The sequence below is a fragment of the Numenius arquata genome, chromosome 10 (genome assembly GCF_964106895.1).
Source record: "Numenius arquata chromosome 10, bNumArq3.hap1.1, whole genome shotgun sequence".
In the NCBI taxonomy this organism is placed as follows: domain Eukaryota; kingdom Metazoa; phylum Chordata; class Aves; order Charadriiformes; family Scolopacidae; genus Numenius; species Numenius arquata.
In genome coordinates this window covers 2,742,064-2,768,197 of record NC_133585.1, presented here as the reverse complement: position 1 = coordinate 2,768,197, position 26,134 = coordinate 2,742,064, and the positions used below count along the sequence as shown (strand labels likewise).

Sequence of the window (26,134 nt, the reverse complement as noted above, 5' to 3'; positions counted from 1 at the left end):
GTTGCTTGTAGTGGAATCAGACTAAGATTTACACTCAGCCTTCCACGTCCCTGAGGGGACTGTCACTATATGGATATAGTGTTATTTCCATTTCCAGCATTTTTATTGTGCTTCTTCGGGTAAATCCTACTTAGGGCAATCTGAAGAATTAGTAATTTAATATCCCAAACCACACTGTGCTATTTTAGGGTTCAATTTTGGAGTATTCTTATCTGGAATAATTGTGGGCTGCCGCTAAAAGGTTGCCATGTATTGAAATGTGCTTCGGGAAGGTATTTTCAAGGAAAAGCACAATAGTCGATGTGTGAGAGGAAATTGAAGTGGATTCTTCCCCTGCTGACAGTTGACAGCGTTCTGGCAAGTTGACAGTTAATGGGACAAATGTATTATTAGTTTCCTCATTAATAATAGAAATCTGGAATCCGCATCCTGCCTTCCCATATGTGCTTCTGCAGAATCGCTCGAAAATGGAACAAAATGTCAAATTTCAGGCAGGCGAGTTTATCTGATATAACTTAATCACGTTTTAATGAAAAACATCGCAGGCGGACATTGTGTAAGAATCTTGAAAGTCTGACAGTTGCTGAATTTAGACTTGGTGTAATATTTAAGGACTAAGACTTTGGGTTGGATCTTTGAAGCTCAACTTCATAAGACTAAGTCACCAGTAAATTAGCAGATAGGAAAAAAAAATGAAGTCTTTGGCTTTCTTCTGGGAGCTGTATTTATGGAGCTGGACAATACCAGGCACTTCTGAGGATGTTTTTGTGAAAGGTGAAGAGACAGGGAGCACAACGGCTTCTGAGCTGAGAGGGGGCAAAGCACTGAGTGGGAATAACCTTGCTTATAAAATGAGAAGCTCACGCTTTCTGTGGCTGATGGACAAAACTCTGTAGAAGTTGTAAGGGACTCTGAGGCAAGGTGTGCAGAGGAGGTGGATGGTGGGGCTGGTTCAGGCCAAGGAAGCTGTAACAGCCGGAGAAGCTGTGGCTGCCCCATCCCTGGAGGGGTTCAAGGCCAGGTTGGATGGGGCTTTGAGCAACCTGGTCTGGTGGGAGGTGTCCCTGCCCATGGCAGGGGGTTGCAATGAGGTGGTCTTTAAGGTCCCTTTCAGCCCAAACCATTCTATGATTCTATGAAATGCATTTAAAATGAAGAAATAGTCTGTACCTCTCGCTGACACAGCAGAAGCTGATAATTTTTGATGAACAGCACATGGGGCTGCAGAAAAAGGAATGATAATTTAGATTCAAGTGGAGGTGCTCCTCCTTCCTCACTCCAGGATGCCTCTCCCTCCTTCCTCATTTATCCACTCTTCTCTCTCGCTATCACTGTTTAATTGGTTTCATTTTTCTATCCTATCACTTGGTCTGGGATGCTTTGAATTCTTTCTCTGCTTCGACCATGATTATAACCCTACACTTCAATCTCATGTGAAGTTTATAGGAACAGACCTCACGGATAATGGGAAAGGAACCAGCTCCTACGATTCCAGTTGCATGTGCTCAAGCATATGTTCAGCTACATGAAGATTTTTCGGGCTTGTTTTTAAGTCAGTTGGGCAACAGCCCAATGTCTGTGTTGAGCTAACCTGTTTGTATCTTCATCCTTCTCCTGTTTTGAGCTGTGCTGGCTGTCAATACTCTTGAGTAACGGTAAACAAGAATATCCTAATCCAAAGTAGACTTTTTTTTTTTTTTTTTGGTGCACGTTGGGATACAAGACTCTACATATATTAGTTTGTAAAAGATAAAACATTAAATTTTGAGTGGAGCTCCTGGGCTGCTCTGTGCAAATGTATATTGAGGTACCAAACCTTCCCAGTTGTATCTGACTATTTGTTTTTCTTCGGTGTTTTGACCCCTTTTACTTGTGCATTGCACTTTGACTTGGAGTTTCTCAGAAGTTCTTTAATTTTTTTTTTTTCGGAAAGCAGTCCTTTCCCTGAAACAGTGCCTTACAGAAAGTGCAGAAGTTTGGCTTTGCTGTATGTAAGAGCGGGGCTGTTCCTGTTTACTCGCTTCCTCCTGTAGTTAGTTCCTGCAAAAGCAATCTCTGCACTGCAAAACCCGTCTCCCCAGTCTTAGTCTTTACTCGTTTCCTATGACTTGGAAATATTGCCAAATAGTGGTGTGGGTCAAGGCCAAGGTAGCGGTGGGGTGTTTGGGGCATGGTCCGGGTAGATGAGATCTCTTACCCAATACCCACCGCTGGTAGAGGAACATCTCTGATAAGGAGGAATCACTTCACAAGTCATGACTAAGGGGGAAGCGTTCACTGAAACTTTGTGATTTATTTTGCAAAGAGTTAAATAGATCCACCAGCAACTAGAAGACTGAGGTTTTTAAAGTCTTAGTAGAAGCATACAGTGTATTTTAGGCTGTTAAAAAATATTGAGATGAAATATATGCCGTGTTTTTTAACAACATTTTAAAGAGTCCAGTGGCAGGGAAAGCCTCTTAAACCATAATCTGATAGTGCTTTTATAGAATGTGATGGTTTTTTTACATTTTATTACTTTATTCTATACTAAATGGGTTTTGGTTTTTTGGGATTTGTTTTTTTTGGTTTTTTTTTTTAATTTTAAGTTCTAAGTCTCATGACTGACATCAGTTGGGGATTTTTTCAACAGGGTAGAGGCACATTTAATTATATCTGACTGTCACTGAGTCATGTCCCTGAAACACTTAGCTCACTCTTTTTTAAGTAACCAATTATAATTAAACCATGGGTGACTTGGGTGACTGCAAAGCTAATGTATTCAGAAAGGACTAAAAGCTTTATTATAGAAAGATTACACAGAGAATTCTTTTTTTACCTGAGTAAAAATAAGCAAGAATTTCTTTTATATGCTGCTATATACTAAAATACTATTATGAATTATAAAATGATTAGTTTTTCAGTATGTATTGCCAAGCACATTTTACAGTATTGAACATGTAACTAATGACAAAGCTTTAAGGCAATATTTGCTTGGTAATAATACCACGTATGGTATATATGTAAATCTGTTCATATAAAGGAATTCTTTTCTAAGAGAATATCGTCTCTCAAGATCTTTTCTTAAGCTATACTTGCTTTGTTTCACCCTTTGATCCTCTGAGATTTACCATATTGAAAGAAAATTCATTTAAACACTTGACTTTGGCTATTCAAAATATTGGCCTTTAAGTGGGGAGGTGTTATCGTTAATCTGAAAACTGTGGATAGAGAGGAGGGGTCCTTCCTGCTTTTGTTTCTGAGGAATTATCCAAAGTGAAGTATTAAACTTTCATTATCTTGATGCTGATACCAAGCAGCAGAGCTCTGTCGACTGAGCTGTTCCGGCTAATAATCCTGCATTGTTCGATGTCACTATGTCTTAATACAGCTTTAGTGGATAAACTCAGTAGTTTGTTGTTTTTTTTTTTTCCTCAGCTGATGATGAAGAGATACAGGATTGTGTGAATTATTGTCTTCATTCAAAAATTTCTTTGGCCAATTTCATACTTTTCACAACAAGTTTTCTCTTTCCTAATTCAGAGGGGGTTTTTTATCATTATGTATTTGTTGGGCATCTTTATTCTAGAACTTTGTCGGAGTACATCTGTGAAAAAAGCATTGAGAAAGAGGCAAAGTCCAAAGACGTAGTGATAAAAGGGATGGGGAATAAAGAGCTGGGAATACTGTCATGTATTGCTAGGAAATTGGGCTTTTTGGCTTCCACCACTGAGCTTCCCTCCACCCCAGAGAGCTGCCCTTTACAGTCTGGGTCCTCAGCTTGTAGCAGGTTTTTCTTGTGTTGGGCAGCAGTTCTTGTGCGGTTATTCCTGCCCTGTCAACTGGAGAAGGGAGCCTTTACCAGTTCTGCCAATACACCGATACAAGCTCCTTCGGTATTTAGTTCAGGCTTTGTGAGAGAGACTCGGGTTTTTTGACAGTATTTTGGAAAAGGAGCTTGTTTAATAGACGTTTCTTTTGGGATAAATGCCAATTAAGGTAGTGTATTTTTACGTTATAATATACCAAATAGTTAAAAATGTGTCCTTTTTAGAACTTTTTTAGAGTGCTTTTTATTGCACCGGTGTAGCTGAAATGACTGCAGGTTAGCTAGCCAAAAGTGGAATTTGGGAAGTTCACAGATTCTTAAAAGAATTTGACTTGTACAACATTTGTCATTATTTGTGGAGGCCACATTTACACCGTTTGCGTTTCCAAAGCTTGTTCAAAATTTAACAAATGCGTAGTGTCGTGGCATATGGAAGCCGAGAATAATATAGGAGAATGTTCCTTAAATTAGCAACGAAGGGAGACAACGTGCTGTTGGTCTTGAAGAAATGTCTTCTTCTGGTCAAACAGGAATTTGTGCTACTAAACATCTATTACAGCTACGCCCAAACCCCGTGTAAGGAGAAAATTGAAAGTGCACAGTTAACATCAAAGAAACAGGAAATTACACAGTAAAAGCCACCGCGCTGTTTTATTTTTTTGTCCTGTGGACACATGCATTGAGATACTGCCTTTCCTTTTTTTTTAATATGAGGGGGGTTTGGTGGAATATACATCCTTTTTTCTTACTCTCGTTTTCTCTTTCCCTTATCGTTATTTTTATTCATAAGAGCTCATGTGGGAGAACTCTGACGAGGCCAGTTTTCCTTTTCTGGCCTAGTGACTGTATGTGTTTCCATATCGGTGACAGATATTTCTGAAATATTCCAAAATTTTGAAAACGTTTCAGGCACATGCTGTCTCATTCCTGCAGACATCAAAAATAACATCTTTTTGCATATGGGACTTATTTGGGAAGTGTCTTCTGCATATTATAAAGAATTCTGCTGTTTGTCAGATTACATACAGTTGAGAAATCTTAAGTGTTTCAATTTTTATTTCTTTACAGGCCAGAAGGAAAATTTGGATGAAGTGACCTACCTAAGTTGCCGCCATGAGCAGAAGCAAGCGTGACAACAACTTCTACAGCGTTGAAATCGGAGATTCTACTTTCACCGTATTGAAACGGTATCAAAACTTAAAGCCCATAGGATCAGGAGCACAAGGGATAGTATGGTAAGGTTCCTTTAAAATTTGGATGTACTTTTAGGTTTCCTTAATAGAATTTTTGGAGTCCTTTAATTGTTGTTTGCTGCTGAGAAGGAGTGTGGAGAACTACCTTTTATGTGCAAAGCGACAATAGTAATTGTTGGCTGTTTTTTCCCAGCAAGGGCCGTTGCTCCTGGTTTTTGCCTTGTGTCCTTTCCTGCTTCCAAACCGATGCCCTTCTGGGCAAATGCAGCTGGCTGTGCCGAGTCCCATCAATTAATTGAGGGGAGGGGAGGGCTGGAAAAAGGAACCAAACTAATCCTAAGCCACACTGCTCACAGTGAAACAAAAGCCAGAAATACTCTATATAATATTGGCTGCTTGTAAATGCTTGAAATGGCTTGTCAGGGGCCTCTTTCCCTTAGTTCCATCATCTAAGTAGTCCCTGACACTGGTTAGTGAGCGTTTGTGATGCTGACCGTCACTGTAATACATAAATACCTGATGCAGTTTAGGAAAATAGGACCTGACAGTATAATTCTTTGAATAAAAAATCTGCTGTGTGGACTGAAGAGTGTCCGACTGATTTAAGATTGGTGACAACGAGCTGCTTGGAGGCACTGCTTCCTCTGCAGTGACACTGCCCCACAGAGAAACGTTGGTTTCAGCTTCTTGCCAGTTTTTTTGAATGTTCAGGAGGAATCTGGATAGCCCAGGAACTCGCAGATTTTCCAACTTATTGTAACTGTTAAGATGCCAGCCAGGGACATAAAAATACAAAAGAAACACCAAGGAAGAGAAAGGTAGGGAAAACATAATCTTCTCAAACACTTCTCCCTGTAACCTCCTTACTGCCTTGGTCTTGTCTTGATCAGTGTTTAGAGAATGTGTGGAATAGGGGGGGGTTAATTTGTATGTGTGTTTTAGCTGGGTTAATTATAAAACTGTGCTTAGTGCAAGTGAAAATTTGAAGGCCAGTAGTCTAGAAAGAGTTTCTTTTGAAGTGGCAACCTCTGGCACTAAGATTATTTGGTCTGGAAGTAGCAGCAGCAGCAAAACTGATCTGAATTTTGTTTGTGTGTTAGTATAACGAGGACACAGGCAGTTGTTTGATTTGATTTCATTTAGTTGCTACAGAAAGGCCTGCAAAAGCTTCAGATGTTATTACTGTCCTCATTCCAGCCTGTTTTCCAAACTTGCTGCCCCTCCCAGAGTTGGGATCCAAAACCTGATTGTGTAATTACTCTGGTGTCATACCGTAATTGCTGCTCGTGGTAATTGAAGCCTTTTTAGTTAAACCCCTCTGATTACTCCGAGAAGGACTGGAGTGCTCATGTGGTTAAATCTTGCCCATGTCTGGAGGAGACAGGGTATAATTCTTGTCATTTGGGTTGGGGTTTTTGTTCCATTTTTTGTTTTGTGTTTTTTTGTAAAAGCTGATCCAACTGATGGAATATTAAGTTGGTGGCCAAAAGGCTCAACCGTTATCTAATACTGAAACCGACTCTAAGGCTACCGGTATGTACTGGTGATGCAGAAGTTTAGACACTGGTACAGGAGTCCCATGTTGGCCCAGTCTTTTCTGGCCAGCTCTTTGCTGCTCTTCCATAAGATATTCCTTGTGTCAGGGGAGTACGTGGAGGAAATTCTGGATAGTGGAAAATGTAAGCCAAAAAAGGTTACCAGTATGTGTTGTTTCTTATTTTTTCTTTCTTGGAAGTGCCTAGAGGTTTTGATGATGTAAAAAAATAAATACATTTTAAAAATATCATTTAAGCCTACATACTATATAGACAATATGCTTTTTAAAGTAGCTAATTGGATTTAGTAGATGCTCAGCATTTACTGGCAGATGTTCTGTGTTAGATTTGAGTACCATTCCTGATAAGAGACAAGAAAACAGTATATTTAGTAACTGATAAATATTTCCTGAGGGAGCCTGTCGTCAGCTGTAGCATTACCTCTTACAGGAAACAAAATCTGTGCCTTCCTGTAGTGGAAATGTGACACGTTTGGGAATTGTCCCCAGGAACAGTCTCCATCAGTTAAACAGCCCGTGACACTGAACCATATGACGATCTCACATTAGTCTGCAAACAAAATGTTACTCCTTTTTCCCAAGTAAAAGCCAGCAACATCGAGAAGTCAAAGCTTTCCTAACATTGTTTGTGTGTTTTATCTTGACATTGGTGCTGTCATTGTCATGAGGGTATTAAGCAACTGCATAAGTGAAAGCACAGGACCTTTATATAACCTACTTTTCTTCTCTCCTTCTCCCTCCCTCCCAGTGTGAGGATTTTACATAAAATTGATGTGCTTTTTATGTTTGAAGTGTTTTGGATCTTTTTTAGACAGTCTGTTCTTGAGTGGCAAGAACTCAGTATCTTCAGTAAGATATTTTACGAAGCAGAGATCCTGCGTTATTTTTTGGAGATCGTTGTGTGTCAGTACTATGAAGCTGGGAAATATTTCTAAATTTTGAATCTAAATTTTGAATAGCATACGAGGACACTTTGCTATTACACTCCCTAAAGCTGAATAATACTGGAAATTTGGGTTATCTGCAGGCGTGATACAAAATATCTGAAAAAAATAGCAACTGCCACAGCTTAGAGGACCTTGACACTGAGATGGTGCTGATGTTATTTTTAATTACAGCGCAGCTTACGATGCCATCCTGGAACGAAACGTTGCAATCAAGAAGTTAAGCCGACCGTTTCAGAACCAAACCCACGCGAAAAGAGCCTACAGAGAGCTTGTTCTCATGAAGTGCGTTAATCACAAAAATGTGAGTGCGGCGCCCTACTTTACATATTAAAGACTTAACCAGAAGATTATTCCTTGTAAAAGTCTTAAAAGTGACTTCAGAGGGTGGCATCCTCTGTAGAGATTTTCATTGCATGGTTGTGTCTCCATGATAAGTACAGAAGGATCTTTCAGAAGAGCTATTATTGACTGGTTTTAATACCTGCCCAATCTTTAAATATCCCCTTAACTCAGGCAGGGAGTGAGTGTTACATTACTACACTTTACAGGCAGCTGGCAAATAAAAATACCATGAGTCATAAGTGCATCCTTGTTTCTGTTGCTGCTGCTAGACAAATAGGAGCAAAAAGGCTGTAGCTCTCTCTTTTAGCTACTTGGGGAAATTGTGTATTTTTTCTAAGACAGAGATGGTTTATATGTGGATCCTCTGAAGGAGCTTTTACCTAATAGCATCATTTGTACGGTGATAAACTTTTCAGACCTCACTGACTCTCAGTGAGTAGTAGCTAGACCTGTTTCTGCACATCCCATCCATTCTTAGCAACTGGGAAACGTCCTGAAGCAGCTCCAAGAATGTTCTTCTCTTTGGATGGAGTTATTGCTTTGCCTCTGTCAATGGCAAAGTGGTATCTCTTAAATAGTCATTGTCAGTTTTTAATTTTATTTTTCCTCAGATGCAATAAAACTCCAGTTCTCTTCAAATTGAAAGTAGGAGGGCAGGGGAAGACTGACCAACTTCCTTAGGTTTTAAGGTTTGAATATCATCTTGTTAATGCACACAGAGTGTCTTTAGATGATGTGATTTGTGGAGGAAAGATCTTCCTCCTAAAATCATTAGCATCTAAATTATTAGCATGTTGGATCTGGTCAAGCATCTGAGCATCCTGAGCTTCAGTGTGTACCGGGAGGTTCACATCCAAATACTAGGTATCAGTTGTGAAATGTTGACTTTGCAGCTTTGCTATTGCTGTGGTGCAGTTGGTGTAGTTAATACTTCCTCTTCCCCTTCCTACAGATAATTGGCCTCCTGAATGTGTTCACACCACAAAAATCCCTGGAAGAATTTCAAGACGTGTAAGTCTGATTTGAATTGAGAATTAATTTAAAAAATATTCACACAGAAAGATGAACAAGGGAAAGGATACAATAAAATAGCAGCATTATCTGATTATTATTGTGGCGTTTTTTTCTTCATAAGCTATATAGTGATGGAGCTTATGGATGCAAATCTCTGCCAAGTGATTCAGATGGAGCTAGACCATGAACGAATGTCCTATCTTCTTTATCAAATGCTGTGTGGTATAAAACATCTCCATTCAGCTGGAATTATACACAGGGTAAGTGAACTTTTAACTGTGTATATTTGGCATTGCACCTGGTTTTACCTTGAGTATTTGATTCAGAAATAGGAGCACAAAGGGTGATCCATAGCCCGTCCCACAGGCAGACAGAGAAAGCTGTTAAGAAATTGTCACACCTTTTTCCACTGTAACTGTGGAATTAACCTTTTGAATGACGTGATAATAATCTGCACAGAGCAAATAAAGATTTTTGCAGTGAGTTACATTACCTCCTCTAATTCTATATAATGTTTATTTTAGTAGTCATGGCGGGAAGGAATATCTGAAAGCATCTCTGCCTTTATTGTTTTGGTGACCAAACCTGAAATCCCATCTTTTGAAAGAACTGTCTGTTTTATTTCTGCTCTTTTACTAGCAGAGTAATGAATAAATAGCTGCAGTCTCCAGATAAACTTTCATACCCCTGTGTGTCACAAAGCATTCGCTCAGCCTGCCCGCAGGCAAAGCTGGTTATTGCTCGTTAAACAGCGTGTGTGTGTGTTGCAATCCAGTCAAGAAATTCTGAATTTAAGGTTGCCTGTTCAAGTTAAATATCTTATCGTTTGTAGTCCCGTGAAGTGGCATCAAACTACTGAGCCTGGAGAAGTCATGGATAAGTGTAAATGTTCATGTATTTATAGAAAAGAGGTAACTGCTCAGGTAGTTGTTGGGCAGGAGTAAAGGCAGATTTGAGGGTAGAATTCCTGCCTCTGTAAATACTGGTGAAGTCTTTGAAATGCTTCGTGTTGTGCAGTTATATGAAGTACCGGGATAACCTATTCCACAGAGACTATAGATACAATTGCTATGTAAATAGTAACTTATACATGCACGAATGCTTTTGAAGGACGTGAGCAGATAGATTTCCCTTGCATGTCTTCATGGCAGATTTTCAGCTGACAGCTGCTTCTCAGGCTTTGCTAGGAGATTAAGTATGTTCAGGCAAAATATTTGCATCATTTACCTTCCACGTGCTTGATGCCTGGGTACTTCAAGGCATCAAAATCCTGTTTCTCTCTGGAACGAGACAAACAAAACCTCAGGAGGCAAGGAAGGTGTGCTGGAAAAGGGGCGTATTTCATATGGACCTTGTGGCTGCAACGGCAACTCTTTATATCACTCTTCTGGGCTTTCAGCATCACCCTCATTAATGTCTAAAGCTGATTACTTTGTTGAAACTGGTTATTCCTTAAACATAGTCTGGACCACTGTGGCTGCCCGTGGAGCTACCTGGCGATGAATCCAATGTGCTTCTTCAGTGTCCTCTAGAGCCTTAACCATTTTTGGTGTTGGTAGTTTCACATGGATTTTAACTGGGATCTTCAGTTTCTAACACAGCTGCGATAATCTCAGCATCCCAGTGATGTTTTCACAGCTTGCTGAATGACTGAAATGACAACGATCTGTGTATATGTGCCTGTAGCACTGGGTACTGCCTGCCATAGAAATAAGTGGGGTTTTTCATAGCAAACTAGAGGCACGGAACAAGGCAGAGATCAAACACAGAAGAATTTCAGGCAAATTCACCTAAAAGTTGTAGGGAGCTTATTTAGCTGCCACATCAGTGGATAAAGATTTGATGTTGGTAAAGATTGGGTTATAGCTTTACCCTGCCTTTAGCAGATGTTGGCAAATGAACATTACTTTGTTCAAAACACTTCGCAGAGCTGGAGTTCCCAGCAAGTGTAGAAGCAAGTGTTCATTTATATTTCACAACGTGAGGAGGGTGAGTGACCGGCGTGGCAGGGTTGTGCCTCACTGACTTGCTGAAAGACAGAAAATGTCTTGTTAGTCTTGCATGGAGGCTCTGAAACACTGGATTCTGACTGATTTTTGAGCACTTAACAAAGGTGCCTAATTATGGAAGCCCTTCACACAAATCTTTCTTTAGAAAGGGAAAAACTCGTAGAAGCCACAAGTTACCCTCCAGAGATGCCCTCTCCCTCCCTGTCTGGGTAATGGGGGGATGGCCATGAATTATCTCTGATTTTTAGGCACAGACATGTTACATTTTTAAGATTAGGTGAGATATCTTCTGCTATAAGTTCTGGATCTATTTATACAGCCGAACTAACTTGCTCGCCCTTAGAGGAGCTTTAGAGTCCTTGTTGATTTAAAACATCAGAGGTATTGGTTCTGCGTGAATTTGGATGCAGTGTAAGTCACCTCTCGCCTCCATCATTTTGAAGGACAGTTGTGGATTCCAAATTACAGCATGTTCCTGGGCTTCATGACAACTACATGATGCTCAGAAATTAAGGATGGACAGTGCTCTGTACGCTTTTGCATTTTGTCCTCGTAGTGATTTTTGTTTTGCAAAGAGAAGCTCTCTTTAACATTTTCAGTGTTAATCCTGCAGCTTTGGGGAGGATTAATATAGTTAATACTATGAGCATTCACCTAGGATTCTGCAATCAACATCCTCCAAATAATTAGAAGTGTGCAAAAATGAAGCTAATAATAACAGGATTCTAGCAGAATCTGAAACATGCATATTAAATAGCTGGAATGCCTTACAATACTCAAATTCCTTGGTAGCATTTGAGGATCTTTTAAGCCAAAGTTGTCTGCAGAGTCCTTGTGTGTGTGATTTGGAAGCGCGTGTGTGAATATGTAAGTATGCAGAACTTCTAATTATCCATTAAAATTCTATTGTTCCGGAACTCTTTTTTTTGTGGTTTCCTCTCCCTTTAATGTGTCTTTCTCAGCTTTCTGAGGAGTTTTCCAAAAGCCGTACAAGTACAAATGGAAACTACATATATTTTGCAGATAGCCACTTCTAAGTCTTTATGAAACGGAGAAAGATGGGGCTACTTATCAGATGCCTGCAGCTCAAACGCTGCCACCTTTCGGGTTTTTCTCTCATTAATCTCAGCAGAACATAGGCAGAAAGGATCCGAGCCTTATCTACGCCGGCCCGTGCGCTGCGAATGATTTTATGATGGCAAAGGTGCTCTGTTTGCAATATTTGCTCTGTGACATTCAGGTGTGTGTTAAGATCCTCCTGAAATAACGACCGGCGATGCCCGGGTACCGTCCGTACACGTCGGTGTTGTAAAGCCACTATTGTCAATGCGGTTTTAGGGTTCAAGTGACTAAGTTTCTAACTAAGATGCTCCGAAGCTGTATCAGGGCATTCTCCACTCCAATTTAATGATTGTGATAATTTCTGGCAGTTGTTCAATGGTGGCCCTTTTGGGTTTGGTCACTGAAATTATATATAAAACTAAATCCTAAATGGGAAACGAAATCTGTGTGAAGGTAGGGATTTCCTTCCTGTTCAGAGAAACATCTGCATTGGTTCAAAGGAGGTAATGCAGCCTCAGCTGGCAAAGAAACCTTTTGCTTTTTACATTCGTGTTATAATTTTAATAATTCTTGTATTGAGATGATTATTGCATCAAATGGTTTCAGCCATTGTCCTGTTACTTGTGTTCTGCATCGCAGTAATAACTGTTGTTCCAGTGAGCAGTTTCTAGCCCTTTCCTCAGAGCTAACATTTCTTACTAACCTCGATTTATTTCGGACATTGCTAACGTACCTTGTAACGCTGGTTGTTGTATTTTCCTTCTTTAATTTGCTATATACAAGCACAATAAGGGAATTAATTCTGATGTCTGCTGAATGCACATGAATTAATGCAGGGGGAAAAGAAACTGCAGTTACAGCAATGACCTACTTGTAAATGTGGGGTTTAATGTTGGCAGTATTATCTTTTAAAAATGTGAACCACGGAGTGCTTTGTGCTTGTCTTAGTGGTCATATATGATGTTTCTTTTTAAAGGATTTAAAGCCCAGTAATATAGTAGTAAAGTCAGACTGCACTTTGAAGATTCTTGACTTTGGACTGGCCAGAACTGCAGGAACTAGTTTTATGATGACGCCTTATGTAGTGACTCGTTACTACAGAGCACCAGAGGTCATCCTAGGGATGGGATACAAAGAAAACGGTCAGCAAATATAGTCTTTCTTTGGCATAGCTTTATTATTTTTTTTTTTGTTTGGCGCACCACATTTTACATGTTAATGTGTTTTTTGTTTTTTTTTTCAAGCTGTAGAAATCTTATAAATTAGCCTTGTGACCAAAATGCAGATTCTGGATACACCAATTTGTTTATTCAACTCAACCCATTAGAAATGTTTGCATTTAATAGGAGAAGAAATTGAGGGCCTTGTTTGTTTAAAAAATTAAATAGATTAAGATTCAACCTGGAAGAACTGGAAATATATTTTCTTAATGTGTGGTCTGTACCTTGATACACTTTCACCTGACTTTATTCTTGATGAGGATGTAAATTGTAATTAATCAGTAAATACGTGTCCTAAATTTAAAGTTTAACTAACTATATTGAATATAAACCTTTCAGGATGTAGGGAACTTAAAGGCTACTGAGGAACAAACAAGCTACAACTACCTACTGTGACATTACTTTTTATTAACACTGGCCTGCTTTAAACCTGTCGCACTAAGTTCTTAATTAATGTTGCTGAAGAAAGTCAGTAATATGCTTGAGAGAAGAGTGCCGAGAGTACTGTCATGAAGCATCATAGATTCTTTGAGGTCCGTGACGAATTCCAAGGAAATTGGTTTACATTGTCCCTCTTGCTTGTGTACATTTCCCTCCTCTATACTCGCTCTGCAGCCCTCCTCAATCTCTTCTACAAGATATGGTATAGGGGAGAACTTTGTAGTGTAGGGTAGATGGTTGGACTCGATGATCCCAAGGGTCTCTTCCAACCTAGATGATTCTATGATTCTATGATTCTAAAATACTACAAAAAATTCTCTACAACTCCCTGAAAGGAGGGTTTAGGGAGGTGGGGGTCGGTCTCTTCTCCCAAGGAACAGACGACGGGATGAGAGGAAACAGCCTCAAGTTGCACCAGGCAGGGTTTAGGATAGATATCAGGAAAAATTTCTACACTGAAAGGGTTATTAAACATTGGAATGGTCTGCCCAGGGAAGGGGTGGAGTCACCATCCCTGGAGGTATTTAAAAGACAGGCAGACGTGGTGCTTAGAGATATGGTTTAGTGATGGTTTTTATCAGTTAGGTTGATGGTTGGTCTAGATGATCTGAAAGTACCTTCACACAGGATCAAGTATGTTGCGACTTCTGAATGAAACAGCTGGGATCCTTTAGGAAACCAAAGGAACGTGTTGTTCCTGCAGTTCCATTGTAGCTGCCCCAGTTCTGTTGCCATTTCATGGGTCCACTGTCACTGTGGTGGGCTCAGCTCAGCTCACCTGGTGGTCCCACCTCGGACAGGCGCAGCGGCCACCCTTCACTGAAGGGATTTAAAACCCCCTATTGATTAGTCCTCAAGGAAGGCCCAGCAGATCCATCGTGCTTGAGGCTTTGTTAGCCATCTCCTGTCAATGTGAGGGATGGCTCCCCACGTCACCAACCCCACCAGGGCTGCTCTGCTCCTCGGGAGTCTTCATACTCTTCAAACTCCCCCAGGGACAGCATCCCCTTACGGCGAGTGACTTCACGCTGTGGGTAAACAAGAGCTGCTGTGTGCAGAGAGAGGTGACTTTGTTGTCATTTATAAAAGCCAAGAGAAACCTGGAGAAGGTTCTGAGGAGACCTTATAGCCCCTTCCAGTACCTGAAGGGGCTACTGGAGAGATGGGGTGGGACTCTTGATCGGGAGTGAAGCAACAGGACGAGGGGTAATGGCTTTAAACTGAAAGAGGGGAGATTTAGATGAGATATTGGGAAGAAATTCTTTGCTGTGAGGGTGGTGAGACACTGGAAGAGGTTGCCCAGGGAAGCTGTGGCTGCCCCATCCCTGGAGGTGTTCAAGACCAGGCTGGATTGGGCTTTGAGCAACCTGGTCTGGTGGGAGGTGTCCCTGCCCAGGGCAGGGGGGTTGGAACTCGATGATCTTTATGGTCCCTTCCAACCTGAACCATTCTATGATTCTATAATAACCACCTCTATTGGTGTTGGCAATGAAAGAAGGCAGCTCCAAGGAATAGGTCTTTTTTGCAAGGCTGTGGTTTTTATTTGTGTGGATTGTTGGTGTCCATGAGAGGATGTACAGTCCTTCAAACCGCCTCCATGGTTGGCGGTTTTTCCCATAATTCAGAAATCAGAGGTTGAGTGGAGGAAGCTTAAAGTTATTTTTTTAACTGCTAAAGCTCAGTAAAAAGAATATATTTCAGTTTGTCTTTCCTTTTTTCCCCCAAGACTTTACATTGGCCAGTTGAGAGACACTAGATAAAAGAACCTAAAGCTGTGCTCGAGTCATGCAGCTGCCTTACAGAACGAATTCATACAACGCAAGTCATGAGTTTTCTGACTCAGCTTGCCCAGTTTACGTTTTTTTCTTAAATATTAAGTAATTTTGAGTTGCAAAAGTGTGAAACGTTCTTTCCAGTGAAACGTTGCTTAAGTTATTATGGGAGTTGAATAGATTGTTTTCTAGATCACCCTGTCATACAAGTGACAATCCTGTTCCCTGAGCCAGCGTGACTTGTGTTGTGCAGCAGAGTATAAATAACAATTAAATTTCATATGAAAAACTCTCTCATCTTCTCAAAGCCGAATACGTGGTTGTTGTGTTGAGAATGGCACTTTTAGAGAACGTAAAATGAATCTGCGTGCTGACTGAGTCAGAAGACAGCCTTGCGTATGCATTTCCATATGAACTGTTGTCATTAAAAGGCTATTTATATCAACTGTTACTCTTCTCCATGGCCGCCTGATGGGTCCCTCCCGGGGCAGGGATGGAGGATGCACTCCCCGTAAGAACCATGGGCTGCCCGCGGTCCTCCCCTCTTGCACTCAGGCCTATTGTAGCCCTTTAAACCCACAGTTAAATTAAAAATTAACTTATTTAGAGTTAAATATTCAAAACTGGCAGCTAACTAATGGTTAACATTAACATTTAGTTTAATTGAACATGGTCATCTGCCATTCCAGTGCCCTGCTGAGCTTAGGTGGGAGGATCCCAATGTATGTTTTGATGTCCGAGATACATACAGCAGAATAGGATTCTTTTGGTGCTATACCGAGTACGTATGAAATCTTTAATTGTTTTAAAACTTGAAAGTATCCCAGACAGACTGATTATAGGCTTAACTTCTACATAGGTTTTGATACTAAAGGAGCTAAAGCACAGTTGGGTATATTATGAGACCAGGCCTTGCCAACTCAAGAAATTTTTTCTCTTAGAACTATAGAAAATAGTGAGTTAACTCCAAACAGGGTTTTAAGAGTAAAATACACTCTGTGTGACAAGCAGTGGATTTTTTAAAAAAAATTTTTCAAATCTGTAATGAGATTTTACTCAGTCTTTTATAGAAGTATTCACAGGAGCAGTCCTCAGTGGCCAAGTTAATCCGGCTTCATTAAAAAGTTAGAGACCTATAAATAGACAGGTTTTGTTTGGTTAATGAAAATGGCAAATCCAAACGTCCCCAAACATCACAAGTTTGGTTTTGTAGAGGAAAAAGCAGAGTGGTTTCCAGTGGTTTTCTTGGCCTCGGAGGTAATTTGCCGTCTGAGGCCTGAAGATCATTCATTGACTCACGTTATTTCTCTGCCCGGGCTCCTCCATGCTTACCTCGTGTTGGACACAAACTAATTACAGCAGATTTGGGTATATCTTGGGTTGTGATGGCAGCAGATTGTTTTGCAGGTGAAAAAGTCAACATTCAGAACTTTCTTTAAAATAAAGTCAAATGCAAAACTTGGCTTCAAATCTTTGGGTCTCTAAGGCAAAGAATATGCACTTTTCTTAAGTATTTGAAAAGAGTTTTTAAAGAAGAAAACCACTAATTGTAATATGTTGACAGTAATTTTTTTAAATGAACCAGGCCCTTAATTTTGACCTATTAATATGCACAACTATGGTCTCCTATCATATGATTTAGATGCTATTTTAGAGGAACTTGTAAACAAAGGGGAAGGAATATTTTCAATAAGAAGCAACCTTGTTTGCTTGACGTTGTTGAGCTCCTTCAGAACTTTTACGTGTGATTTTTAGTATACAATTGTTCTCATTTAAATCCCCTTCTTATCTGCTTAATTGAAATTCCAGTGTCACGTTTGACTTTCAAAGTATTTGTAATAATCCGATTTCATTATTAACTTGGAAGGAAACTTTTGGGTACAGAGTTAACAGTATCTCTGAAAGCAACCACCAAAGCAATTGGCATACCTGTACAAAGTAAACTTGTGCAGCTTCGAGTATGGCTTCTGAGTCATTTATTTTAAGGTAATGCAGAAAAATGTGTATTTCATACCCAAAAAAATTCGCTTTTGAGTTTTTCTTTTGTATAAGATGTTATTTCAGCATAACTGGAGAAATACTTTTTAAGCAAATAATTTTAACTGAAAATCTTTTAGGAGCATACTAATATTGTCATTAACTGATCCTCTAAAATTCTAAGTGATCTTTTACTGATTGTGTTTGCTTTTTACTTAAAGGGAAAGAGAGATGCACGGTAATCTGACTTTTAGGAAATACGCGGTGGCTAATTTTAATTCCTGTGTAATAGCCCATTATTTCTCCTCCTAAAAGTATAAACTGTTTAGATGTGCAATATTTTCAAAGGTCATTTTACTACTTTTAAAATTATTCCTACAACCACAATGGAATCACTTTCAAGAAATAAAGTTATTTTTGGTGCTCCAGCCCAGTCCGCTGCTCCTCGGAGCTTGGAGAAGGGCGTTATTTGATTCGTGTGTGTCTCTCTCTCTCTGCTCCAGCTCTCGCTTTAGCACTATATTAAACAAAAGGATGTTTTTCTGCCTTGTATTTGAGACAGTTAAAAGCTAATCCTTATATACGGTGTATTTTCAAGTGTTTGCATTGATTAATATAAAGACTCGCTCCTCTTCCTGTGCTGTCTCTGCAGTTTATAGGATGCAGTCATGTTATGCTTCTTTTAATTTTAAATGACCGTTTGCTTTGCTTTTCCTTCTTTTTGTGCTACAAACATAGTGGATTTATGGTCTGTGGGGTGCATTATGGGCGAAATGGTTTGCCACAAAATCCTCTTTCCAGGAAGGGACTGTATCCTTGTGCTGCTGCAGCAGGTCGAATGGCTCAGGAAGTGATTAACCTTTTTATTGATGTTGTGTCATGAAAATGCATATTGTACAATCTTTATTTTTTTATTTATTTTTTTTTTATTAAATGAAGATGGATTTTTCTTGTGATACGCTAAAAAAAAAAATAACGAAGAACTTCATTTATATTCAGGCTGCACCTAGCAGTAGGACATAGTCTCTGCTGGTCCTGTAGGTAGCTCACCGTCACCTTCACCTTCACTCATTCCCATTACACACGCTTTTTATGGTCACTTCATGTGTGTCTCTGTGTGTGTCTCGAGATATTTTCGTTTGCTTTATTTTGGTAACTATCTTTTATGTTAATACCATTGCATTTTGTTTTCAGTTGACATTTGGTCAGTTGGGTGCATCATGGGCGAAATGATCAAAGGTGGTGTTTTATTTCCTGGTACAGATCGTATCCTTACCTTTGGCCTGGCGTGTAGTCGTAAAAGGTCAAAAGATACAGTTCCCCGATTAAGGTGGTTCTAATTTTTAAAATACTGGATTTTTAAACTGCCTTTTCAAAAATACAGTTTGCAAGTTGATTATTTTGGATCCAGGAAGCTGCAAAAATGTCTACGGTTGTACCATTTAAAGCAAAGCCACAGCGCAGCATCCGTGTGTCTGACTGTCGTTAGAGACTAACACTACACAACAAAATACCACTTGGGCAAACGGGCTTATTTTTGCTTTTTCCTTTTTCCTTTTTTTCCCCTCTCTTTTTTCTTTTTTCTTTTTCAATTTAATATAGTGTCTATCCATTGCTTTTGGATGTTGTCACATTTCAGACAGGTTATTTATTTTGTTGTTGTTGTTTAGGTGGTGTTTTACTGGTTCACATGCATTGATTTTTGCTTTGGAGATCATTTTTGTGTAATAACTTACTAATCTTGTTTGGTACCCGAGCGTGTTAGCAGTTATTGTTCTTAACATTTTATAGGAAATGTCTACAAAAGGTCTACAAAAAATTCCTAACCAGCTTCGTTAGTTACCCTCTGGAGTTTTAATTTTTGTACGTAGAAACGATGCTGCAAAGAGCCTTCAGAAATATCCGGTGCTTCTTTCTGTCCCATTGACAGCGTGGTGGCATCTGTCCATGCTTCAGAGAAAGTCTCTGCTCCAGGCAAATTGAGCTGAAACCTCTGGGTCGTCCCTTAAATTAGTGGATCTAATTGGAGTTCGGCATCTGATTTGTTTTCCTAATAGTTACACTCCGGTTTTTTAGATGCTTTCAGGTTTTTTAGATTTTTTTTTTCTCCCAGGCCTGTACTAAAGCACCGTAGAGCTTGAAAATCCTTATAGAAAGGTTTGCTTTTAAGTTTTAAGAACATAAGAGGGGACCTGCTACATCCGACTCCAGGTTTAGGTACCCCAGTGTCCAGTCTTTGACGGGAGCTGAAAATAAGACGTTGGGGAGAATATAGGAATGAGCAAAGTGTATATAAAACTTCATCTGAGCTCTCTCCCAGTATCAAATCATCTGCAACTGGGAATTCCTGAGGCAAACGTTGCCTTTTTTTTTGCAGTAACACATTTTAAATTCTTCTGCCGTGAACTGGTCAGTTCAATCTCCCCTTTACTCGTGTAAACTTTTCAATTAAGGTGTTCCTTACGCTGTGAAACTCTTTAACTTCTGCATCCAAAATTGTCACTGGCCCGTTCGGGCCAACATTTCATCCTTCGTGTCCCCTCTGTCAACATGTGTTGAGGTCAGGAGGTGAGTTCTTCTCCAGAGCCCAGACAATGCCTTTATTTAAATTCATTTAATACATTTTGTGAGTCTCTTCAATTTTCTCTGTTCCTCAGAAGTATATCCTTTGCCAGTTAATTATGATTTTGAGTAAAATACATGTTGCCTTGACTATGCTATCATAGTCTTGCTTTGTTCCACTGTTTTCCCTAAGGAGGTAGTCCTAATTAGTGATGATGAACTTGGTGTTTTATTACGATTTTCTGTGTTTTCTCTCTGTTGCTTATTTCATCTGGTTTTAACGTAACTTTCTGGCTGAAAATTAGACATGGTGTTTTTCTTAGCTGCGTAACCTTAGATATTGATCAATGGAATAAAGTCATAGAGCAGCTAGGAACCCCCTGCCCCGAATTCATGAAGAAATTACAGCCTACGGTCCGGACTTACGTGGAGAACAGACCTAAATATGCTGGATATAGTTTTGAAAAACTCTTTCCAGATGTCCTTTTTCCAGCTGACTCTGAACACAATAAGCTTAAAGGTAAGGTCTGTCTTCCATGTGTTGTATATTTTGAAAGTTTTAAGACTGTGATGTATTGAACAGAAATATGTCTTGGGTTTGTTCACTGTAAAATCATCCCGCTAAGAGTTTAAATATTGTGCTGTTTATATCACGGGAATGGGTGACGGTGCTGGTGTGTGATTACCTCCGCTCTCTCATATTCTCTGAAACAGCTCCTGTTCTGGAGTTACCTTTATAAAGAAAAATAAATAAATATATTCCTCTCGATGCCAGAGGCCAACATGATTTAGAGAAGAGTAGGGGGAGGGTGCAGTGGAGGTTGTGTGGGCAGAGCAGATCTTCTTTCTCTAGGGATGAAAATAAAGGGTTTATATTCATAATACATAGATACCCTGTAGTTACTGAAATAACTTACTGGTTCTAAAAGTCGCCTGCTCAGTGGAGTCACCACATTTTCTGTGACTAACAGTCTGTGACGGTTTTATCCCCATAAACTGTAAGGGGGGCAGCAGGTCCTTGCCCGCTGCTGTTCCGGAGAAGGCTGTAGAGCTGAGCTGTATTTCACCTGGAGGTGTCACACCAAGGGACACTGCGTGTTGAAAATACACAGTGAGACATATCCAGCCCCTTTCCCACCCATGTTATTATCTTCAATTATTTTTCCCACCAAACGGACCGCTTTCCTAAACGCCAAATCTTGTGAGGGTTGCAGAGATATTAAACTGGAATTTGTTTGCTCTGGGTCTCCTCCTCTTACGAGCTTTGAAATGCTGTGTTATGTGCACCGTATGTGGCACTAGTCTAAATAGAAAATTCCACTTTTGCAGCAAGTCAAGCAAGGGATTTGTTATCAAAAATGCTGGTTATAGACGCTTCTAAAAGAATCTCTGTGGACGAAGCCCTGCAGCACCCGTACATCAACGTTTGGTATGACCCATCAGAAGCAGAAGCTGTAAGTTCTTGTTTTGGGTCTCTGAGTAGGGAGGTACCGCACTAAAGCAAACCTGTGATCCTCAGTGTCACTGCTGGGAAGAAGATTATTCCACGATCTACACATTTCACTAGAAGCTTAACTGACCCATAATCACTTTTATTGACATCAATAGACATGTTTATCAGAAATAGTGTGAAGAATGGGCACAAACTGAAGTACCCGTATCTGTGTGTGTGTTCGTGTATAATTACATACAATCTCCTGGACACGTAGTAATGCATCTGAAATCTTCTACGTAGGGTTCTAATTTATCAAACTTCAGTTGTTTCAGTGTGGTTTGATTGCAAGTTATAGGATTGTGAGGTATTTACTTCTGGGTGAGAGAAATATTTTCATCAGTTATACCAATTGATGGTACTCTTAAACTAGAAAATAAGTGTTTCAGGAAAATCTGAGTATGAGATATTGAGCTTTCAATTATTACCATTAGTCAACAAAAGAGATTAAGTGAAATATTCTTTTTTAAATTAATTTCAGGATAATTTCAGCTTATGAGAAATGTGTCATTTTTTTAAAAAGAAAGGTGGTTGGTGATAAGCCACGAAGAATAGGAAAAGATGCTTGATGTAAATGGTGCAATTAGAATTTTTGCTGATCTGTAATAGCTACAGGGGAAAATTTAGTAATTAACAGTAAGTAGGTAAAAAGGTCTTCTTGGGCTTAGGAACTGCTGTGCTTAGGAGCTTTTTACCAGACTCTATTTTAATTATTACAGTAATGTAAGCAAATCTGTTAATCAGAAGACCCTACCCTTAAAACCTGTAGCAGCATCTAGAAAATAGGCCAAGTCCAAGAATGAGAGAATATTTGACCATCTAAATAGAGTATTTAAAAATTGGGTTCATATTCTGAGTGCTTACTTTCATTTTTGATTTCTTCTGGTTTTGTATCCCTTTGGATTGCTTTATCATGAGTTAGTTTTGTTTTTCAGCCTCCACCAAAGATACCGGATAAGCAGTTAGATGAGAGGGAGCACACGATAGAGGAATGGAAAGGTAAGGAGGGCATTTTAAGTATAATAAGACTTTTGGGAGTAGGCTGTATCGCAACGATTACTGTTCTTAAGGTTCATCTGAGCAACGCTGATGGTTTTCGGCCATAGGATCCTAAGAAAGTGGTGGGGATTGAGGCGTGGAACGGGTCGTAGTAGGACATCAGACTTGTACTGTGTGATGTTTTTATCCGCGGGGCAAAAAAAACAGGGAAAATCTTTCATGAATCATTTCTGACATTTTTATTGTGTTGGCTGGTAATGGACACAAGTCAGTAAAATCTAGTACTAACACACTTACATTGCTTTCTGTTAGAAACCGAGTTTTAATTGTAAAGGCAGAGACAGGGAGAATCGTGGAAATTCTTTTACCATCCTCCTTCCAAGTGAAGTTATCTTCCTTTGGAAGCAGATATGCTGAGGGTATTTCCAGCAATATGGAGTTTACTTCTGAGACTCCCACAGCCCTTGAAGTTACAATTCTTAAATGCTTTTTTTCTTCCACACTGTTTGTACACTGCATTGGTTTTCCAGAGACAGATAAGGGGTAATATTCTGACAGTTCTTATGAGTTGCGTTTAACATGTTTAGTCCTTTTCTTCTGTTGTTACTTGTGTAGATTCACATCTGACGTCTTTTCTGGGTAAGAAGCTGCCGTTAGTCTTAAAAACCTTCTGGGTGGTACCCGAAGTGTGTGATTCGTTCGTGTTCCAAGCCCTTCTAAGCTGTTTCAGGATGAGGAACTTCTGTAACTGGAAGATAAAGTTGCTGCTTTCATTTGGAGTGGCTGCTTAATGCCAACATTGTATTGCATTTCGTGGTGATCTGGACCTTTAGATGTTGTTGCTGAGGAAATTTAGTGGCAAATATATGTTGGGAGGATGGTAGTGCTCTCGGGGCTTGTTCCTGCCTGGTCCTTTGACGACTGCGGATCGAGTTTATCAATGGCTTCTTTGGTAGAGATAAAAACCGAGTGGTCATTCAGACTCAGTTTAACCTCTGGTCCCCAAGGAGCCTGGACCAGAGAGTCTTAGGACAATGTCAGTGTGTTCTCTCGTTGTAGCTCCAGCAGAAGAGAATTGTACATACTTATATCCAGTCGCTCTGTAGCCTACAACCTGTTTTCAAAACTAATTTTTACACTGAAAGGGTTGTTAAGCCTTGGAATGGGCTGTCCAGGGAAGTGGTTGAGGCACCATCCCTGGAGGTATTTAGAAGACGGGCAGACGTGGTGCTTAGAGACATGGTTTAGTGATGGTTTTTTGTCAGAGTTAGGTTGATGGGTTGGTCTAGATGATCTCAAAGTTCCCTTCCAACCTGGGCAATTCTATGATTCCAATTCTGAACAGTAATACGTTCTAATGGGAGATGTGTTATTGATCCAATCAATCAGTTTGCACATTCATTTTTTTGCCTTCCCTTCTCTACATTTTCAGAGTTGATATACAAGGAAGTCATGGACCTGGAGGAGAGAACCAAGAACGGGGTTATACGTGGACAGCCAGCCCCTTTAGGTTGGTTACAATAAAAGCACGGTACCAGAGTGACATTGAGTTGTAGGTCAGGAGGGAGTAAAGCTGTTCAAGACATCCAAGAGTAGCCTAACTCAAAAATATGGCTCTTAAATGACCAATAACCTCTTGAATTCTCTTGGAGGTGTTGCTTATTTGAACGGAATATATGGGGGTAACATCTCTTTTTATTAATCTGGCAAATTCCTTTGTTAATGTCCCTGTGTAATTGATGCTTCATTCATTTCAGTCCTCAAGAACCATCTTGGTATGTACCGGTACCCTGTTGCCGTAATCTGGTTAGAGCTGTAACGTGTAGCTGGTACAGTTTCAGTTAAAGATATAACGGCTGCTGCCATTTATTAAGGAATGAAACAGGATTTCTAGGTTGGAAAATTAGGGAACGCTTTCAGAAACTGTTGCTGGATTCTGGAGCAAAACGTGCCCGTTAACTGACTGTTGATAGGGCTCCGTCTGCGCTCCTGAAAAATGATGGAGGGGTGTTGCTGTCTCTGCTCAGAGCTCGCTGAGGTCCGGACTCAGGAGAAGTCACTGTGTTTCTGAGATTGAAGGGATTCGATGTGGCCGTTTCCCAGCTGGACACCATCTGTTTCCCAGCCTGGAGAGGAGGGATCTGATGGGGAAAAAAAACCCCAGGCTCCTTCTTTCTTTATCAAAATGTGTAGATATAGTCAAGCTTTGGGTCTGAAGGTTTTGTAGGGTGTTTGGGATTTTTACCCTTCAGCCATTAGCACTTGCTCTCATTTGACCGGTGTCAAAACCGGTAATTTGTAATTTGACCATGTGAGTTCTGTGGTTCTTGACGTACCCTTCGTTAAGCCCCACGTTAAATACCTGTGTGTTTTATTTACTTTGATGATGGATGGAGACACGTCTCTTCAGACTTGCCGGAAGAGGGGAAAGGGGTGACTTTTAGGAAGAGACAGACTAATGCAAGGACCGAACCCTGCGACCGTGTCTGCAACTGATTTGCTGTTTTGTTTCTCATAGCACAGGTGCAGCAATGATCAACGGCTCTCAGCACCCATCCTCATCCTCATCCGTCAACGACGTGTCTTCAATGTCCACGGATCCAACATTGGCCTCCGACACAGACAGCAGCCTAGAGACCTCCGCGGGCCCGCTGGGCTGCTGTAGATGACTACTTGGGCTTTTGGGGGGTGGGAGGGGGGGCCTTTTAGTCATTAATAGGGCACCTTTAAAATTTGGTGGTATTTTTGAGTGTTTTTTCAAAAATAATGGTAGAATTCATCATAAAGTGCTGTAATTTTAAACTGTAAGTTGTGTTAAAAGCAGCCACTTTTTTTGCTGTAATTACCTGTAAAATATTAAACCTGATAATTTTTATTGTGGTTTTAAAATCTGCATATTTGCTTTACTATTATGCTGCTGATCTTTTTTTACTGAATTTGTAAGATTTGTTTTATCGAAGCACGTATGTTGTGGTCATTACCATAGAACGAATTATTTAAGATTTTCTAGGTTTTCAATTTTTTTTTTTTTTTTTTTTAATTAGAATTTATTCCAGATGTTTTGTTCATGAAATCCTTCAAAGTTTTATGCTCGGTCATACGTCCATGTCCAGGTGGAGGGGGAGAGAATTGAGTGCAGCCAGCTCTGGGTAGTTTTGGGCGCGCTACTGTGGTGCTGGCACTCAACAAAACCCTCTTTTATTTTGGCCACTTGCCTATAATACTTCAGCAAAAGCAACGATGAGTGATATTTATATATATTTCTTTTTTTAGAGAAACAGTCTACAATCCTTTGCAAAGTAACCTCATCCTGAACGGTTTTATGAACTCAAAGCAAAGCGTATCTTCAAAGCTGCAGCAATCTCCAGCCTCACGAAATAGCGCCATGTTTTCTGCAGCGCTGTGACCTGCCAAATCTCGTGATCGCCATAAAACGCGAGGATACTTCATGAATAATACATTGCCATGCAAATAAACTGTTTACTTCTAGCTTGTAGCCTGTTTTTGTACACACGAAACCAAGTGTTTCCAGGATGTGGAGGCTGCCAAGAGGGAAAGCCAATCTGCTGTAGCTGTACTTTCCTGTAATACCTGCTTCTTGGGAGTTTTGTTTCTTTACTCGTTTTTGTGTATTAAGGCGAGTGCTTTTTTGGGCAGAAGAGGGGATGATGTGAATGCAATAGGGGCAAAACTTCACCTGTTCCTCCACCAAAAGTAACTGATTGCTAAAAACCATGAAGT

The 26,134-nt window shown here is 40.0% G+C and overlaps 1 protein-coding gene across 5 annotated transcripts in view; it reads left to right on the top strand.

Moving 5' to 3' along the window:
* The window catches only part of MAPK8 (mitogen-activated protein kinase 8), a 46,072-nt gene extending 20,191 nt beyond the window's left edge, over positions 1–25,881 (top strand). Inside the window, exons 2-12 of one of the 5 annotated variants that reach the window (XM_074154917.1) lie at positions 4,877–5,043; positions 7,675–7,804; positions 8,798–8,856; positions 8,981–9,119; positions 12,907–13,072; positions 18,535–18,606; positions 20,240–20,422; positions 21,232–21,356; positions 22,330–22,393; positions 23,826–23,903; positions 24,912–25,881. In XM_074154917.1, coding sequence (XP_074011018.1) covers positions 4,922–5,043; positions 7,675–7,804; positions 8,798–8,856; positions 8,981–9,119; positions 12,907–13,072; positions 18,535–18,606; positions 20,240–20,422; positions 21,232–21,356; positions 22,330–22,393; positions 23,826–23,903; positions 24,912–24,928 — 1,155 coding nt within the window. In that variant the 5' untranslated portion in view covers positions 4,877–4,921 and the 3' untranslated portion in view covers positions 24,929–25,881. Of the gene's footprint in view, positions 1–4,876; positions 5,044–7,674; positions 7,805–8,797; positions 8,857–8,980; positions 9,120–12,906; positions 13,073–18,078; positions 18,151–18,534; positions 18,607–20,239; positions 20,423–21,231; positions 21,357–22,329; positions 22,394–23,825; positions 23,904–24,911 lie in introns of those variants that run through there. The other 4 variants (XM_074154915.1, XM_074154916.1, XM_074154913.1 and 1 more) reach the window with 4 other exon arrangements.
* Positions 25,882–26,134: the final 253 nt, after the last annotated feature.